This window comes from Syngnathus leptorhynchus, chromosome 1 (assembly GCF_054491065.1).
Source record: "Syngnathus leptorhynchus isolate UIUO chromosome 1, UIUO_Slep, whole genome shotgun sequence".
In the NCBI taxonomy this organism is placed as follows: domain Eukaryota; kingdom Metazoa; phylum Chordata; class Actinopteri; order Syngnathiformes; family Syngnathidae; genus Syngnathus; species Syngnathus leptorhynchus.
The window spans coordinates 4,914,054-4,931,206 of record NC_141195.1 but is presented as its reverse complement, the minus strand read 5'-3'; the positions used below and the strand labels follow the sequence as shown (position 1 = coordinate 4,931,206).

The 17,153-nt window shown below is 43.1% G+C and overlaps 2 protein-coding genes across 12 annotated transcripts in view; one reads left to right on the top strand and one right to left on the bottom strand.

Moving 5' to 3' along the window:
• The first annotated feature begins 1,560 nt into the window (after positions 1 to 1,560).
• ipo5 (importin 5) lies at positions 1,561 to 11,447 on the top strand. The gene is made up of 26 exons (XM_085908673.1): positions 1,561 to 1,727; positions 3,417 to 3,497; positions 3,816 to 4,008; positions 4,091 to 4,193; positions 4,344 to 4,440; positions 4,526 to 4,630; positions 5,068 to 5,190; positions 5,689 to 5,809; positions 5,920 to 6,007; positions 6,086 to 6,192; positions 6,295 to 6,419; positions 6,492 to 6,581; positions 6,653 to 6,826; positions 6,918 to 7,136; positions 7,210 to 7,293; positions 7,381 to 7,513; positions 7,585 to 7,706; positions 8,095 to 8,191; positions 8,326 to 8,498; positions 8,683 to 8,794; positions 8,875 to 8,930; positions 8,997 to 9,119; positions 9,198 to 9,417; positions 9,966 to 10,194; positions 10,283 to 10,424; positions 10,495 to 11,447. Exons 1-26 carry the CDS (start codon positions 1,650 to 1,652, stop codon positions 10,579 to 10,581), a joined length of 3,282 nt encoding a protein of 1,093 aa, XP_085764799.1. The 5' UTR covers positions 1,561 to 1,649; the 3' UTR covers positions 10,582 to 11,447.
• Positions 11,448 to 11,544: 97 nt separating this feature from the next.
• The window catches only part of atg13 (ATG13 autophagy related 13 homolog (S. cerevisiae)), a 7,017-nt gene continuing 1,408 nt past the window's right edge, over positions 11,545 to 17,153 (bottom strand). For 2 of the 11 annotated variants that reach the window (XM_085905849.1, XM_085919647.1), the window contains exons 5-18: positions 17,033 to 17,079; positions 16,443 to 16,583; positions 16,335 to 16,375; positions 16,118 to 16,214; positions 15,912 to 16,034; positions 15,614 to 15,707; positions 15,154 to 15,252; positions 14,926 to 15,069; positions 14,715 to 14,821; positions 14,497 to 14,623; positions 13,951 to 14,025; positions 13,761 to 13,868; positions 13,562 to 13,693; positions 11,545 to 13,471 (exon numbers count right to left, since the gene is read on the bottom strand). In XM_085905849.1, the coding sequence (XP_085761975.1) occupies positions 13,394 to 13,471; positions 13,562 to 13,693; positions 13,761 to 13,868; positions 13,951 to 14,025; positions 14,497 to 14,623; positions 14,715 to 14,821; positions 14,926 to 15,069; positions 15,154 to 15,252; positions 15,614 to 15,707; positions 15,912 to 16,034; positions 16,118 to 16,214; positions 16,335 to 16,375; positions 16,443 to 16,583; positions 17,033 to 17,079 (1,413 nt within the window). In that variant the 3' untranslated portion in view covers positions 11,545 to 13,393. The remainder of the gene's footprint in view (positions 13,472 to 13,561; positions 13,694 to 13,760; positions 13,869 to 13,950; positions 14,026 to 14,496; positions 14,624 to 14,714; positions 14,822 to 14,925; positions 15,070 to 15,153; positions 15,253 to 15,613; positions 15,708 to 15,911; positions 16,035 to 16,117; positions 16,215 to 16,334; positions 16,376 to 16,442; positions 16,584 to 17,032; positions 17,080 to 17,153) is intronic. The other 9 variants (XM_085909014.1, XM_085927815.1, XM_085935896.1 and 6 more) reach the window with 9 other exon arrangements.

Here is a 17,153-nt window from a genome sequence, read left to right as displayed (position 1 = left end):
CGTGTCATGAGAGTTCATCAGGATTCAGTGCCAAATGAAAATGATCCAGTTTTGCTTTATTTGCCCATATTAATATTCATTCATTACAAATGTATCATTGGTCATCTGTGCTAATATGGTATTGTAACAGGCAGAACAAGTAAATGCTCTTCTATTTGATGGCAAGAGGTACAATAAACCTGCCCAGATTTCATAATGACATTTATGAGTAAAATGAAACAAGATCAACAATATTTTCAAGATTCACACTTTTTAGGCTCAGCTGCACTTGAGCGCACAAACTGACGCGTCCTAGTTTTTGTACCAGTACAAGCATCGTTTTGCCTCTTTGGGGATTTGGTAAGCGCTCTGCGGTTGCTGGCATACTGAGGTTGTTTTCCTTTGACATGCGCCTGATGCACTCGACTATTTAATGCTGACTGAAAGTTGGCTAAACTTATTGCCTGCTGGAACCACACCTCATTATTGGCACAGGATTAGAATGCAATTTTGGGTGTATTTAATCGGGGAGCAGGCTGACGGATTCTGTGTGGCGGATGTCATCGTATGGTATTTAATTCTTTAATATGGCAAGGGCATGCATCAACCCATTTAAATCATTGTAGAACTGCTTCATGGTTTGGATAACTCTTTCTGCTAGCCCATTTGTAGCAGGACAATATGGCGCAGACTTGATGTGCAAAGACACTTTGGGGTGATGTGCTGATGAAATTTGTTTCCCCCTATATTTCACAATCCAAAGTTGGCAAGTACGCTGACCATCTTCTGCGCGTTTAACTCATCTCCTTCATATAATGAGGAAATTTGGGCATCTTATGCACTTTGTCACACGTTGCACAGAGTATGCAACATCCATCCGCACTCGCTCTCACACCTAGGAGCAATTTGGAGTGCTCAATCGGCCTACCAAGCATGTTTTTCGGGATGTGGGAGGAAACCAGAGTGCCTGGAGAAAACCCACGCGGGCTCGGGGAGAACATGCAAACTCCTCACAGGGAGGGCGGGAGGTGGAAACGAACCCGCACCCTTCAAACTGTGAGGCGGACGTGCTACCCAGTGCACCACCGAGCCGCCTGAAAAACACATATTGCGTTTAAATGCTTTCCTCTCTTGAAAGATGGAAAGGAACCCACATTTCATTGTTATTAAATTCTTGTTTCACCCCAATTTTCTGTTATACTCCAATAATACTAGTCAAAATAACGTTTAAAAATACGTACTGAATCAAAGGTACTGCGTGGGGATTTCTTAGTAACGAGTTTTGATAACTATGTCACATATACACACTGATGTGTTCATTGATGATTTGTTTGTTTGTTTGTCTATCTGTCTGTCTGTTTTTGTAAAACCTACACGCACACAAGTAGCGCTTTTTTTGGTTTTCTTATTCATATTCTAACGAGCGTTTTCCCGCGATTTGATACATTTATTGGAGACACTCATTTTTCGACGGTGACTCCGTCCAATAGACGAACAGAAATCATTTGAGCCAATGGCGCGCGTCTATGGGCCGTCCAATGACCAATGGCTTTTAAGAACATTTGCTAAAATAAACCAATAGGAGGCTAACGCCGTCGTGCCACTGAAGCTGGGACTGCCGGCCTCAAGTCGCCGCGTCTCCACCCGGCTGGTCTTTCTGCATCTCTGCAATGGCGGAACAGCAGCAATTCTACCTCCTGCTGGGTAACCTGATGAGCCCTGACAACAATGTCAGGAAACAATCAGAGGTAAGGATTCAACGATTCCATTAGTTTCACGCTTGTCAAAGCAGGGTGTAAGCAAGGTGGCGCGTCTTCTGTAGCCGAAGCTAACCGCCCTGCTAGTGCTATGTGTAGCCGCGCGTCAAGTTCGGTAGCCCACGTGCAAAGTGATCCAGAATTGGCTAGTGGTCAGCTAACGCTACAATGCTAACCTGTCGGACCGTGGTGCGTAGTTTTGGTAGGCACGAGTGAACTCGGAAACAGGAATCATCTTCGTGACATTCGCAGTGTTGCACGCACCCACACGCGGTTTGCGTCGTTGCCAGTCGCGTATATTGGGTGTAAAATGTCCCAGTGGTATTGGCTTATCAAATCGTCAGCTGGTGCGATAGCTAGGCGTTGGGCTAACCCTAGTGTTCAGGAAGTAGCATAGAGCTACATAACGCAAGGTACTTCCCGGTGGCTAACGTAGCAGGGATTGGAAATTAGCACCGATTAGCGAGTGTTAGTCATTTGTTGTTTTGTAGAAACATTGGTGTGGAAGCAAGGGCCGAACTGTGTCACAAGCAACATGAATTAACGGCCCTATTTCAAGGTGCGCAAATGTGCGCGCGCAACTGCTGAATAACATTGTAATTTTCTTGCTTAATGTAACTAAGAGACACTGTTCAGACACAATTGGGAGCTTCGTCAAACTCTAATCACCCACCTGCCATCTTTCATGATCTTATCTCGAGTCTCGACTGACTTGTTTGAGTCGAGCTGTCGTCTTTACTTAGTACACAATGACGACCCGCTTGTCGCGCCAAAGCTTTGCTATTACGAAGATTGTCCTGGACCTCTGCAGTATCCAACAGTTTCTAAAATATATTTGGGCCCTTTTAACCATCTGTAGTCCGCAATCTGACACATTTGAAACGCAGAGTCTCTACCTCCGTGCGAATGATTGCAACTTGACTTCAATTATACCTAAGTTAAACATATTAGCTGTGTGTATCATGTCAACCAGACATCAGTCTCCATCCATCTTCTTCCGCTTATCCGGGGTCGGGTCGCGGGGGCAGCAGCTTTAGGAGGGACTCCCAGACCTCCCTCTCCCAAACCACTTCATCCAGCTCATCCCGGGGGATCCCAAGGTGTTCCCAGGCCACCCGAGAGACATAGTCTCTCCAGCGCGTCCTGGGTCGTCCCCGGGGTCTCCTACCGGTATATCAGTCATCAGTCTCTGACCTGTTCAATGTCCATACTATCAGTTTATTTCGGGAGGGCTACCCATATTAGAGTTCCCTGATGTTTATTTTATCGGACATTTACAGAGGCTGGGTCATACATTGAAGTATTGCCATTTTACAACATTCCAAGCGTCCTAACCCGAAAGATTGAGTCCTATAATGTAGAGTGAAGTTGCAGTGACAAAGTAATACTTTGAGTATCCATAGGTTATTGTATTGATCTATATATATTTTTTTAAATCCCATTTAAAAAAAAAAAAAAAAAAAATCTTTTCGCAATTGAGTTATACAGGTTATAGGTCACAAACCAAGATGCTTATTCTCATTGCGAAGATTTCCAATCTGAATTGATTTGTTGTTATTACACTGCCATGGTGCCTATCGCAAATGTGCCGCTGAAGGACAAAATAAAAAAATCTGAATTGTCACTTGACCCATGTACTGAAGATCCAACCTCTAACGGCTGTCTATGCTGTATTTCCAGGAGACCTATGACACTATCCCCGGTCAAACAAAGATCACGTTCCTTCTTCAGGCCATCAGAGACCTATCTGCTGCAGAGGAGGTGCGTGCGCATCTGTACACTTCAAATATGCACATGTTAAATATTTCGCTGACAAATGTAGTCTCCTGATTTTGGCGATGACAACTGCTTGCCGTGAGTCATAGCTTTGGTATTGGGGCATGTGTGTTTGTCCTGAGTCTGTTTGGTCCCTGCGCCTTCTCGTTACCTCCAAGCTGATATTTTTAGTTTTTGAAATGGGAGAAGGTTGAGAAACGCTCCTTCTGGGGAGGATGCCGCCTCGATTGCAAAAGGGTTGTTTATGGCAAAATATGGGGGTAGAATGTAGTATGAATAGTATTTTTGTTCTCCACCCATCAGGTCAGACAGATGGCAGCAGTGCTTCTGCGACGGTTGCTGTCATCCTCCTTTGAAGAGATTTACCCTGGCCTCACAGTTGACATGCAGACAGCCATCAAAACTGAACTTCTGACCAGCATCCAACAGGAGATTTCACCAAACATCCGCAGGAAGGTCTGCGACATTGCAGCAGAGCTCACCCGCAACCTCATTGGTAATATTTGAATCTGTTCCAACGTCATGTTAGGAGTTAACTTTCCATTACGGGGTTTATATATATTTTTTTTAAACTCTAGATGATGATGGGAACAACCAGTGGCCAGAGGTGCTCAAGTTCCTTTTTGACTCTGTCAATTCAGACAATGTTGGCCTGCGGGAAGCAGCCTTACACATATTCTGGTGAGGTTCATTCTAGTCGTCATATTCACTGCAGTCGTGTGTGTGATGTTGATGATCAGGATTCCAAATCTTTATGAATTGTGAAACCTTTTCTTTAGAGGATATCCTTCAGCCATTTGCTGGCTAAAGGTTTGTCTTTCTTGTTTCTAGGAACTTCCCAGGAATCTTTGGCAACCAGCAGCAGCATTACATGGACGTTATCAAGCGCATGCTTGTTCAGTGCATGCACGATCAAGCAAACCCTCAGGTAAAACGTGCCCTAAAGTTTAGGTCTGACCACTTGACGCTAGAAATGTTTGTGATTAGTTTCTTATGCATTCCGCACCCTTCAGATACGTACGTTGGCCGCCCGAGCTGCATCCTCTTTTGTCCTGTCCAATGAAAGCAACTCAGCCCTGCTTAAGCATTTCTCCGACCTACTGCCAGGCATCCTGAATGTAAGATTCTTGCCCATTCTTCCGTCACAAATCTATTAGGCTGGATTTTGATTTTGCAAGGATTGTTGTCACCATCGCATCATTTTCCTTAAACTATACCATGGTGAAAAACATCAGTTAGAAGCAGTGGATGATGAATCACAGCTAAACAAATTCACCTTTTTAATTCAAACAATTACTTTAAGGGACTAAGTTAATGAGTTAGAATTAATTAAAACATTATTTGAAGCATTCAAAGTCTGTATTGAAATTGCTTTTGATTTCAGTGACCCAACAACCTACCACCTAATGCTGCAAATTCAATAAGTGGATTATTTTCAGTTCTTTGCAACCTATAAAATGTATCAAAACACTGACGCCTATAATAAACTGGAACGGTGCATTTTGGAAACAATGAATTTGCTTGGTTAATGCCTTCCATTGTTGGTTCCGATCAGGCAGTCAACGAGTCCTGCTACCAGGGAGACGACTCGGTCCTCAAGTCTTTGGTGGAAATTGCCGACACGGCACCTAAATATCTGAGACCAAACTTGGAGGCCACTCTGCAACTCTGCCTCAAGGTGAGTAGGGAGACCACGCAGCCTTAATTTTGCACTGCGCTGGATTAGGGGTCGACTGATATGGGGTTTTCTATAACCGATGGCGATATTTAGAGGTCAGGGTCAACCGATGACCGATGTGAGCTGCCGATATCTCGAAGTTTTGTGCTTTATTTACATGCTCAAATGTGACTCTAATTATAAGTAGGTGCACAACTTATCATATATTGAACACGCATGAATAAATTGAGTATTAAGTATGAAATATATAAAACGTGTAATATAAAAAGTCAATCGTTAACATAAAATGTATATTTTTTTTCAAGTTTGTTGGGACCTAAGCGTAACCTATACATGTAAATAAAAGAAATGTGTTATGAATAAATATTAAACTATCAAAATAAATCTGAAAAAAAAATCCAACTTGTACATATTAAAGACCAGTAGTGCTGCAAAGTTTGTAAGCCTTACCTGTTGTTGAGTCCGTATTCCAAACGTTTTCTCGCCATGTTTCTTCAGCTCTGCGGCGATGGCAACTTACCCAACATGCAGAGACAGTTGGCATTGGAAGTCATTGTCACCTTGTCAGAGACTGCAGCGGCCATGTTGAGAAAACACACTGCCATTGTGGCTCAGAGTGGTGCGTCATCCGTCATTATTTGCTGCTATCTCAGATTGCTACTGATGCTTTGTTACCAGAAGACTCTCTCGAGAACTCCTTGGTTATTCAAAATGGATCTGTGTGTCTAGTGCCCCAGATGCTGGCTATGATGGTGGACCTTGAGGAGGATGAGGACTGGGCCATGGCTGATGAGCTGGAGGATGATGATTTTGACAGGTAACTTATATGCTGCTGCCCAAATGAAAACCTTGAAGCAACACTGTCACCTGAGGTGCTTTCTCTGTCACCAAACAGTAACGCAGTAGCAGGAGAAAGTGCTCTGGACAGAATTGCTTGTGGCCTGGGAGGAAAGATCATTTTGCCTCTGATCAAGCAACACATCAGGCAGATGCTGCAGAGCAGTGAGTAAATGTACATTGACAAGCAGCAATTATAGCACTTGTAGTTGGATGCATTCTCCTGGAGTGCGGTGAAGGTCAAATAAACCTAGTGTTGGTTTCCAGCCGACTGGAAGTATCGCCATGCTGGGCTGATGGCGTTGTCGGCCATTGGCGAAGGCTGCCACCAGCAGATGGAGGCCATCCTTCATGAGACGGTCATCTCTGTCCTGCACTATTGCGCTGACCCAGTAAGAACCTTTCTTTTTGAACGATGCTGCTCATTAACGGGGGTAAACCAACCAAAAGTCAATTCTCCTCAGCATCCGAGAGTGCGCTATGCTGCCTGCAACGCTATTGGACAAATGGCTACAGATTTTGCACCGACTTTCCAAAAGAAGTTTCACGATAAGGTAAAGTCCAATTAAAGTAAGCCGGTCCAGTTGAAAGTTCTGTTTGTGGACTACGACCTACTACCGTCCAGGTGATCCCCAAACTGCTTCAGACCATGGAAGACCAGAGTAACCCCCGAGTGCAGGCGCACGCTGCTGCGGCTCTCATTAATTTCACAGAAGACTGCCCCAAATCTCTGCTCATCCCTTACCTTGACAACTTGGTGAAGCACCTCCATTTCATCATGGTAGCCAAGTTGCAAGAGGTAGACAGACATCGAAACTAAAATCTTCCATTTTAGTCACTGCGCAGCTTCAGGTTCTTCAGAGGTTTTTTTCTTCCCTTCTTCACCCTAGTTATTCCAAAAGGGAACCAAACTAGTTCTTGAGCAAGTGGTGACCTCCATTGCGTCTGTGGCGGACACTGCAGAAGAGAAGTTTGTGCCATACTACAACTCATTCATGCCCTCGCTCAAACATATTGTGGAAATTGCCGTGCAGAAGGAGCTGCGGCTACTTCGAGGCAAAACCATCGAATGCATCAGCCTCATTGGTCTCGCGGTTGGCAAGGAGAAGGTACGTCAAGTGCAGTTGCTGACTCATGCTCCCTCATTCTGGTTGTCCTCACCAATTTTTTTGTTTTTGTTAGTTCATGCCAGATGCCTATGCTGTCATGCAGCTTCTTCTCAAAACCCAGACTGACTTTAAAGACCTGGATGATGACGATCCACAAGTGAGAAAGCTTGGTAGTACTTGAAACCATTTCAAAGCGCTTGTGGGTTGGCAACTTTTTTTATTATTTTTTATTTTTCAAATAAAGATCTCGTACATGATCTCAGCCTGGGCCAGGATGTGCAAGATCCTGGGGAAGGATTTTCAGCAGTACCTTCCAGTGGTGATGGGCCCCCTATTGAAGACCGCCTCCATCAAACCTGAGGTGGCTTTGCTTGACAGTAAGTTAGTTTTGTGCTCTCAACGTTGGCTTTTATTTTGATAATGTTTCAGCAAGCAATGTTTCTTCTAGCCCAGGATATGGAGAATATATCAGAGGATGACGGCTGGGAGTTTGTCAACCTGGGAGACCAGCAGAGTTTTGGCATCAAGACCGCAGGCCTGGAGGAGAAGTCCACCGCTTGCCAGATGCTGGTAAGCATCTGCGACTTGCAAAAATATTTCTTCCTGTTGAACATTTTGTCATATTATCATCATATATTACAAGATAAAAAAAAATGTATGACTGATATCTTTTCAGATTTTTATGGTTTTAAGTCGTGTAGTCTTCCTTCTCATGTCTGTTTTTGATGTTGGATTTTGACAAATACATTTGCCCCAAAAGTGCGACTTATACTCTGGTGCGACTTATATATGTTTTTTGTTTTTTTTAACTTTGTTGTGCATTTTATGGCTGGTGCGACTTGTAGTCCGAAAAATACAGTAATTGTTGGGTTTTTGTAAAGTGACAGTGTTAACTTTTGTTTAAGTACTACGAGACATCAAAAATGTTGCCATTTATCAGATAATATTTGTGTTTCAGGTATGTTATGCCAAAGAGTTGAAGGAAGGCTTTGTAGAGTACACTGAACAAGTGGTGAAACTGATGGTTCCTTTACTCAAGTTCTACTTCCACGATGATATCCTTGTTTTTGACTCATTGGATATTTAGCAAGGATGAATGAACTTCTCTCAAAAGTAAAATGTAACCAAATAATTCTACCAGCCAGGAAGAGGAATGCTTACTAAAGAGTTATTTCCTGAACTCTATCACGTGTGCGAGTGGCGGCAGCGGAGTCCATGCCCCTGCTGTTAGAATGCGCACGGGTTCGGGGACCGGAGTACCTCACTCAGATGTGGCTCTTTATGTGCGACGCCCTAATCAAGGCCATCGGGACGGAGCCGGACTCGGACGTCCTGTCAGAAATCATGCACTCTTTTGCCAAGGTAACGTGTCATTTCACTGCAAGAGATGCTTGCTGTTGTGCTGCGCTGTTTTTTTGCCCCCCCCCCCCCCCTCCCCCTCCCCCAAAGTGTTCAGTTTAGCCCTTTGTCGTACTCCCCCCCCCCCCCCCCCCCCCCCCGCTAAAGGAATAGCGATGGACTCCGTTTTCTGTCTCTTCTCACCTAGTGTATCGAGCTGATGGGAGACGGCTGTCTGAACAATGAACATTTTGAGGAGCTGGGTGGCATTTTGAAAGGCAAATTGGAGGAGCATTTTAAGAACCAGGAGCTGAGGCAGGGTGAGGCTTGACAAGCAAAAACTCCATGTCGCCTACTTGGATGGATTTCTCATTTTGATACACCACGTGTGTCCTTACAGCTAAGAGACAGGATGAAGACTATGACGAGCAGGTGGAGGAAACCTTGCAAGATGAGGTAAATGTTAATCATATGTTGCATGAAACACTATGCTCTCTTAACAATCCCTCGCTCGTGTCTCAGGATGAGAACGACGTGTACATCCTGACCAAGGTGTCGGACGTACTGCACTCTGTTTTCAGCAGTTACAAGGAGAAGGTGCTCCCTTGGTTTGAACAGCTGCTCCAGCTCATTGTCCAGCTCATAGTATGTGTTCATTTATTTGGCTAACCAATGAAGGAATTTATTGCACAGTGTTATTCCTGACTTTCTTTTGTGCTCCAGTGTCCAAATAGGCCATGGGCTGACAGACAGTGGGGGCTGTGCATTTTTGATGACGTGGTGGAGCACTGCAGCCCTTCATCCTTCAAATATGCCGAGTACTTTCTGCGACCAATGTTGCAGTCTCTGTGCGACTCTAGCCCCGAAGTTCGCCAGGCAGCCGCCTACGGCGTTGGTGTCATGGCACAATACGGAGGAGAGAACTACCGGACGTTCTGTACAGGTACTACTGTTAACCTGTATTCCTTTTGTGTAGGTGGTATGCATTTTTTTATGGGGTACAGTTTTTGTCCTGCAGATCTAGGCAAAAAAAAAAAAAAAAGCTGGTGTGGCTCATAATTTCACTGTGCTCTTGAATGACTGTCAGTGTGTTGCTATGCCCCTCACCCCACGCAAAATTTAAGGAGAATAGTCAGTTTCGTTTGTGCTTCGTTTGTGCCGTAAAAATGTTCGTTTGTGCAGCAACGATTTTCGAGTTATAAAAGATTATTTTGTAGGTCATCTAGAGTTCACCCAGTCCCCCCATCTGCTCAAAATGAACCCAAAATGGTACCGTTCGTTTGTGCTGCAAAAAGTTTCGTTTGTGCTGCTTCGGTTTTGTGGGTATTTGACATTTATTTTATAGCGATGACATAGCCCCTAACCCTAACCCCCCCCCCCCCCCCATTTTCCTCCAAATGGACCCAAAGTGGTACTGTTTGTTTCTGCTGCAAAAAGTCTGTCACAACATTGCATAATGATTCCATCATGTCCCATGTATTCCCGTTCCAGAGGCCATCCCCCTGCTCTTCAATGTCATCCAGGCAGCCGATTCTCGCTCAAAGGAGAACGTCAACGCAACAGAAAATTGCATCTCGGCTGTCGGCAAAGTAATGAGGTTCCGGCCCGAGTGCGCAAATGTCAATGAAATTCTCCCCCACTGGATCAGATGGTTACCTCTCAATGAAGATAAAGAGGAGGCTGTCCACACCTTTGACTTCCTGTGTGATCTCATTGAAAGGTATGATGGCATTCAATCTGCACTGAGTGGCGTGACAACTGGAACAACAGGCATCAAGTGACGCTTTTCTCATTTCTGCTTTACCCAGTAACAACCCTATTGTCCTTGGACCAGACAACTCCAACCTACCTAAACTCTTTGCCATCATTGCTGACGGAGTAGCAAATGAGTCCGTGAAGAGCGAAGACGCTTGCAGTAAACGTCTGGCTAATGTGGTCCGTCAAGTACAGGTGAGCTCCTCCTCAAGCTATTGCCGGCCGGCTGCATGACGACCGCTAATTGTTTTTGTGTTTTTCCCAGATGTCGGGAGGATTGTGGTCCCAGTGTATAGCGGCGCTCAGTGAGACGCAACAGAAAGCAATACAAGATTTACTGAATGCTGCCTGAGCCCACCTGGTCATACTCTCAACCCATAAAGCCCCCGAAGAAAAGTTGACACACTCCTCGTCTTGATCTGCAGTGTCGGATGCTGGCTTCAAGCTAATTATACATACTGCACTCAATTGACTGGAGCGAAAATTGAGGACCCTGACGCCATGAACTGATTGTTTCATCTCCTCTAGCTAGGTGTTTATTTCCAAGCATTCCCTCAAGTCTAACTTGCATCTTCCCAGAGATGCGTTGCCCATCACAAATTCACGAATAATGGTCAGGGGGGGGTAGCATATGGGACAGGACTTTCTATTGGACTGCAAAGCTCAGAGAGTTGAAAATGCACACTGGGCAATCATTGCCTGTTGCCTGTGAATTTTGTTTTTCTTCCTTCCTTCTCCTTTTCTGGTTCCTCATTACGTGGGGGAGAAGACCTCTGTGAGAGAGAGAGAGAGAGAGAGAGAGAGAGAGAGAGAGAGAGAGAGAGGATGCTTCCAAAGTACCAGTAATGGCATGTTTTAAGTGGCTAACTCTTCTAGTGAACATAGTGAATTTACTTCTTTGGGGAGTCACTGTCAACTTAGCAGCTTCCTGTCCTATCCATAGTCATCCAAATTGCTGTTCAGATGAATAAGTAATTTGCGTCCACCCCCCCGTCGAATGGCAGAGCACCACTTTTAGGTAGCATTGGGAAGGGGTGGGTGGGGTTGGGGGAAATCCCAAACTGTCGTTGGTCGGTCGGTCGCTACCAACCAAGTTGAAGTCTAACTGCTTGTTGCGTATTTGTGCGTGCTACCATACTCTTTATGGTGTAACCCTTTACAGCCCTGCAGGTATGTGGTGAAATTCACAAAGTACCTACAATAAAATTCCATTAAGAATTCTGAAAGTTTTCATTTAAAAACCTTTGTGCATGATGTGGCTTGGGGAGGTTCCATATTTCCTTGGTAGTTAATCAGGTGAGTTAACATCGACTAATCATTTCAACATGCTTTTTATTGGAACATCAAGTTAAAGCTGTCAACCAGAACATGGGATGCAAACCCTAGAAATTTAAATTTCCCCCAATGTGCAACAGCCTGCAGAAAATGCACTGAAAATGGAATTGGTATAGAAGCTTCACACTAAACTTCAAAGGCGAAGTCAAGTTAAAAAAAAAAAATCTTTTGTTCGGTGCCTACACTAGTAAAACCCCTTTTTTTTAATTTTTTATTTAACGTTGCTATTACTGTGGAATATGAATTAAGCAAAAGATTTGCCTGTTTGTAATCCATCAGGTTGTGAGGGGTGGCCATTTCGCTTTGTACAAGTGGCAACTTGCTGTTGTCTCAAAATGACATCATAGTGCATTAAAAGCTCAGTTTTCTTGACCTCTGACCAGGGAAAAGTGCCACTCAAACTGGGAAAGCCAAGTCAAAGTCAGAAAAAATATCTAACAAGGGGACACAGTCAACAGTAAAACTATTGTCAAAAGATATTTAGCTATCTTTATTACATTAAATTTATGGTAATGTGAAAATGAAGTGTAAAATTTAATCAAAATATTAGTAGTTTACCAAACTGCCAAATTGGGTTTTCAGCCTAATGTTAAACAGTGCCATCTTGAATAAAAGAAAAAAAAAACGGTTCATAGAAGAAATTAAAAGATTTATTCATCCATCAGAAATTATTTGACAAATCTACAAAATATAATTATTACTGACTGGTTTAAGATATACTGTGATCAAGTCGTTTGCTGAATGTGTTTCAAGCAACAATAAAATTTAACCTTTGCCTGGAATGTCTTGAGTTTGAAAGTGGTACAATTTGAGTGGAATAAATCAATTTTTGGCAATACATCACATGACCAAACCCCTAAAACAGATGAGCTAAAGCACTGAGATACTGATGTCACCTTCAGTTGACAGCAAGTGGCAAAATGGCAGCCCCCCGAGATGGTTAAAAACAGGTGGATTTTATTGCTTCATGCTCAACCAACAAAACAATCAGAAAGCTGTTAAATACTAGTGGAGCATAGAACCTTAAGAAAATTTAAGATGATTTAAGATATTTGACCTTTAAGATGTTGTAGGGTGTTATTTCATTACAATGAAAACAGACTGCTTACAACATGCATTTTACAGTTGATGCAATCTGCGTGAGTTTGTGTAGATTTATCTGTACAACACTACTGGGGAAAGTGTAGACCATTGAAATCCTCAGACCAGCTGGGAACTTGGAGCTATAGCTGAATGATCACCTCTACTTCAAAATTAAGAGACAGTGTGTAGACAACATTTTGATTTGTCAATGTTCATCTTTGAAAAAAAAATCAATTTAAATAACATGGCAAAAAATATGTTTTATCACAATGTACTTTCACCATTGGCATATCTATTTGCATTTTACAACGGCTGCAGCTATAAACACGCGAAGCAATGGGACAATCACAAAGACAGTGAAAAGAGTCAATCCAAACAATTAACCAGTCAAAAGCCAAAGAATGAAATTGGTTCTTCAAACAAGTGGACAAATTCTACACACTGTCTCTAAATGCATTAAGCAGGTAGTTACTGTGTTAGGCTAAATGCATTCTCAAGGTAATTCTAGCAGTTGCAGCCCTGATTTTCACTGTGAACATGCTTTTATTGCATGGATGCTTGTTTAAAGTGACGTGTTCAGTGTTTTATGTCATGATGAACATTTTAAGCAGGATCCAAGTGTGCGTCACTTTCAGAAGTTGTATTTACAGTGAATGTTTTCTACAAAGCTGGGACACGAGTGGCATTGGGATGAAAAAAAACATCAGGAAACTGATAAAAGTTGACTCCTCGCTTGCTGTCATTCTCTATTGGAGCATATCCACAAAGGCGTCAAACTCGTCAATGTTTCTTTCGTAGATGGCCAGTTTCTCTGGCAGCAAATCCTGCAGGCATAGTACATACACTGTTAGAAGCAACTCACACCCCTTCATTTTGTCGTCTAAAAGTTGAATTTTTTTTAAAAAAAAGCATACTACGAGATCATCAGCCATTGACTGGGAACTGATGTGAAGAGAGAGGCTGGCCAGTTGCGGAGGGTTCTGAAATTCCCTGTAGAATGTTCCCAAATCCATCGGCAACAAGTCGTCTTTAGAGAAAGCTGGCCGCTAAAAACATGAAACATTGGATCAGATGAGCGTGCAGTGGTCCTTGGAGTTCATATGACCAACGTACGAGGTCAACCATGACAAAGTCATCCTGCTGCCCCGAGCCGTCTGAGCCTTGCGAGTGAAGACTGGCCTGCAGAGGGGACATGCAGGAGGGAGAGTCTGGAGGATGTACCTGTACAGACAGACAGACAGACACACAGTGATTCTCAGAAGTACAGGCCAATGCTCACTGAACCCATGGCATCCACACTTACCATTAGATCATTGTCCTCAGAGTCGAGGCCTCTGGGAGCAAACGCAGCAAATGGCAGGGCCATTGTGTCTGATAGCTAAAAACAACAGGGAAAGTCATGCCACTGAGACCAAAAAAAACAACAACACCATGTTCGTTCATCAACAATCATTATATGCATTGTTAAGACTTGAACACAACTTTTTTTCAGTCAAAGTTTAAATATTACATCTACCGCCACTTATAGTCCGAAAATTACGGTAGTTAAATGATTTATGATGCTGAGAGTCATGTTTATATTTTAGGGCTGAACAATTAAAACTGCTTTGTTTTAATTGGTCGGGAGGTTTTTCGATTTATGTAGTGCTTCAGAAATGCATTTCGCATGTTCTTATTTCCCACCAGTAAAATACTTGTTTTTCCAATTTGAGTTGTACAGATTGTAGGTGACAATGGTGGAAATATATATATATTTTTTTTTCCAAAAGATTTATCGTCACAAAAACCTGACATTTGAAAATAGGTCTGTAGGCTCTTTACATGCATATAAACATGCATTTTTCCTTACCCGTGCATTGGGTTTATTGACAAAAGCTCCAACTTTCCTCGTCAAGGCATTAAGAGTCTCGACTGGGTCAGAGGGAGAGGTGCTCCTCCTTGCCTCTCCGCTGTGGGACAAAATGTCATTGTCGCCACTGGGAAGGGAGGCCACACGTGAAATCAGAGTAACACACATTCACGTCATTGATTCATTTCATTTGTGAAATGACATGGAGGTACAATTACCGGCTGCCAGGTGTATTGGGCATATGCTCCACTGTCAAATGAGCTTCGGTGCCATGATAGGGCTGCGCTGGATGCAACACCCCGTCCTCCTTCCCAGCATGCAGTGTCTGGAGTGCATGAATTTGGTGTTGACCTTGAACTCCAACATCGCCTAGATATGCACCTGCAGGCATATGCTCCTCGCATGCTCTTTTACCAGTCTGATTATTACCTGGCTTGGATTTGCAGCAGTGTGGCAATGCTCAGGAGTTCCTGCTAGAACAGGAGGCTGGTAGGATAGCAGCTGCATGTGCGGACAAAAAGGAGAAAAGATGCATGAATCATCTTTTGCAAATTCAGTGTCGACTGATTCAGCCTGTTAGTAATAGGGATAGAAAAAGGGCAAGATCAATGAAAGCAATTCAAAACAAAACAAAAAGATGTGCCAGTGTAGACTCACAGGATGAGTGACGAGACCGGGGACCAGTGGAAACTGTGGATTGTCCAGAGGAAGTGCCTTAGACAGTTTCGAAGGAGAAGGACTCAGCGTACAGAAGCACTGAGAAGCGGTCCAGTGGCAGGAAGAGGGAAGAGAATAGAAAAACATGCAAGGAGGTAAAGAAAGAGTCCCGTAAAATCCAATCTTTTGAGCGTGCTGCATTGCAATTGTCGATACATATCTATGACCATATTTCAAAGTGGCCCAGGTTGGATTTGGAAAAATGGAAATTGAGCCATTCAGCTGTCTTGAAAAAAAAAAATAAAAAAAAAGAGAAAGAAACAGCACTCAAAAAAAGATCAGAATTGAGCTAATGGGTGACTTCCTAATGAGTTTTGGGATAAGAAAAAAAAAACTGCAGAAGTTAAAGGAGAAGAAAGTTGCGGTTTATAGTCTTTCGCTAAGGAAAAGGGGGCATTACCTGAGATGGGGGGGAAGTGGAGAAGGATGTAGTGCAAACTTCCTGCGAATCCTGAACTCCTGCAAATGCTTCACTATCGTTGTCGTCTGTTGCTCTGTGAAGAAAAAGTTAGTTGCTAAAATTGTTAGCTGTTGGTGACAGTGCTGGAGTGGCCGGCGGCAGTCAAAGAACAAAATCCCGGACATTTTTGAAATTCCCCCTGGACATGTCCGGGTAAAAAGCGGACGTTTGATCACCCTAAACCAGCGCAATAATAGATTCGAACAATCAAAATCAAAAAAATGGAAGTCCTTCTTACTTGTGTACTGGGTACCTGTAGTTGCAGGGCTGACCCATATTTGCAGGTCGCTGGCTACCACAGGGAGGGTCCACAAAGTGGTCCACAATAATCCCCATGATAGGCGCAGATCGCTCAAATTGTCTGCAAGATCAAAGATGCATTTGTTTAAAAGTTTTTTTTTTTTTTTTGATGACATGTCACACGGCCGAGCAAATGTTACCTACCTGTTGGACATTAAAGCCAGGTTTGTGCGATAGGCACATGAAAGTGTGACAGTGCCAACGGGGGTTCCCACAACACCAACACGCACCGTCTGGAAACCTTCAAAAATAGGAAATTGACTGAGCAAGCTATTGATGAATGTTTGAGAGAGGTAAAAAAAACATTTATATTGTTTGACTTATGGTGGGAATAATTATAATACAATAAAATAACAACTACCTTCTCCTAATCCTTTCATCTGAACTTCTCCAAAATAGATCCTAGACAAAGAAGCTCAAACAATGAGCAGACGGAACATTGGAGTGATGAGAAACGGGTCTTACTCACCTGTATAATATGACATAGTCATGTCCCTGCTTTCTCGACAGTTTGTACGCAGGCGTTACTCTAGTGACGGCCAGCAGAGATTTGAGAAGGACAGACAGACGGTCGTAAACAGTATACGACACTTTTATGTCCTTATCACACCTACAAAATAAAAACATGTTGACCTATGTTTCAGCACTTATTATTTTAAGAGCTATAATCGATATAATTATCATATTTCCTATGTATGTCGACCGTTGAATTATTGATCCGATAAATATCATGCATCCGGATTTAGGGAAAGTTGGCAGCTCTGTAACAATGAGTTACTTTGAAATGGAGAAAAACAACAACAAAAACTCATCTGCTGGGCATATGACAGAAGCAGAGCGTAGGGACTTTCCAATCTGTACAAGTTGTACTTTGATTTTCATTGAGTATTCTGAAAAATGAAATTTCCATGCCGCAACAACATGCCGTTATGAATCACCATGTTTGAGAAACTTTAGTGCAGAGCGTAGCAAATAAGGTCCGAAGATTTGTTCAAATAAATTTAGTCAATGAGCTCTCAAATCTTTCTCTAAATTTGTAAGAAAAGACCACCATCTTACTTTTCATTAATCTCTAGGCACCAAGTCTCTAACTCCATTGAGTCCCCCTGGATGAAAGAGAGGCAGATAGATGATTATGCATTTTGGGGCTCTATTTGGTGAGTGAGTAAAGATTAGCACT

Coding starts and splice junctions, on each gene's coding strand:
- ipo5 (XM_085908673.1), top strand. CDS start 1,650: ATGGCGGAACAGCAGCAATTCTACCTCCTGCTGGGTAACCTGATGAGC. Junction 6,008..6,085: donor GAGGATGATGATTTTGACAG/GTAACTTATATG, acceptor GTCACCAAACAG/TAACGCAGTAGCAGGAGAAA. Junction 9,120..9,197: donor AGCTCATTGTCCAGCTCATA/GTATGTGTTCAT, acceptor TTTGTGCTCCAG/TGTCCAAATAGGCCATGGGC.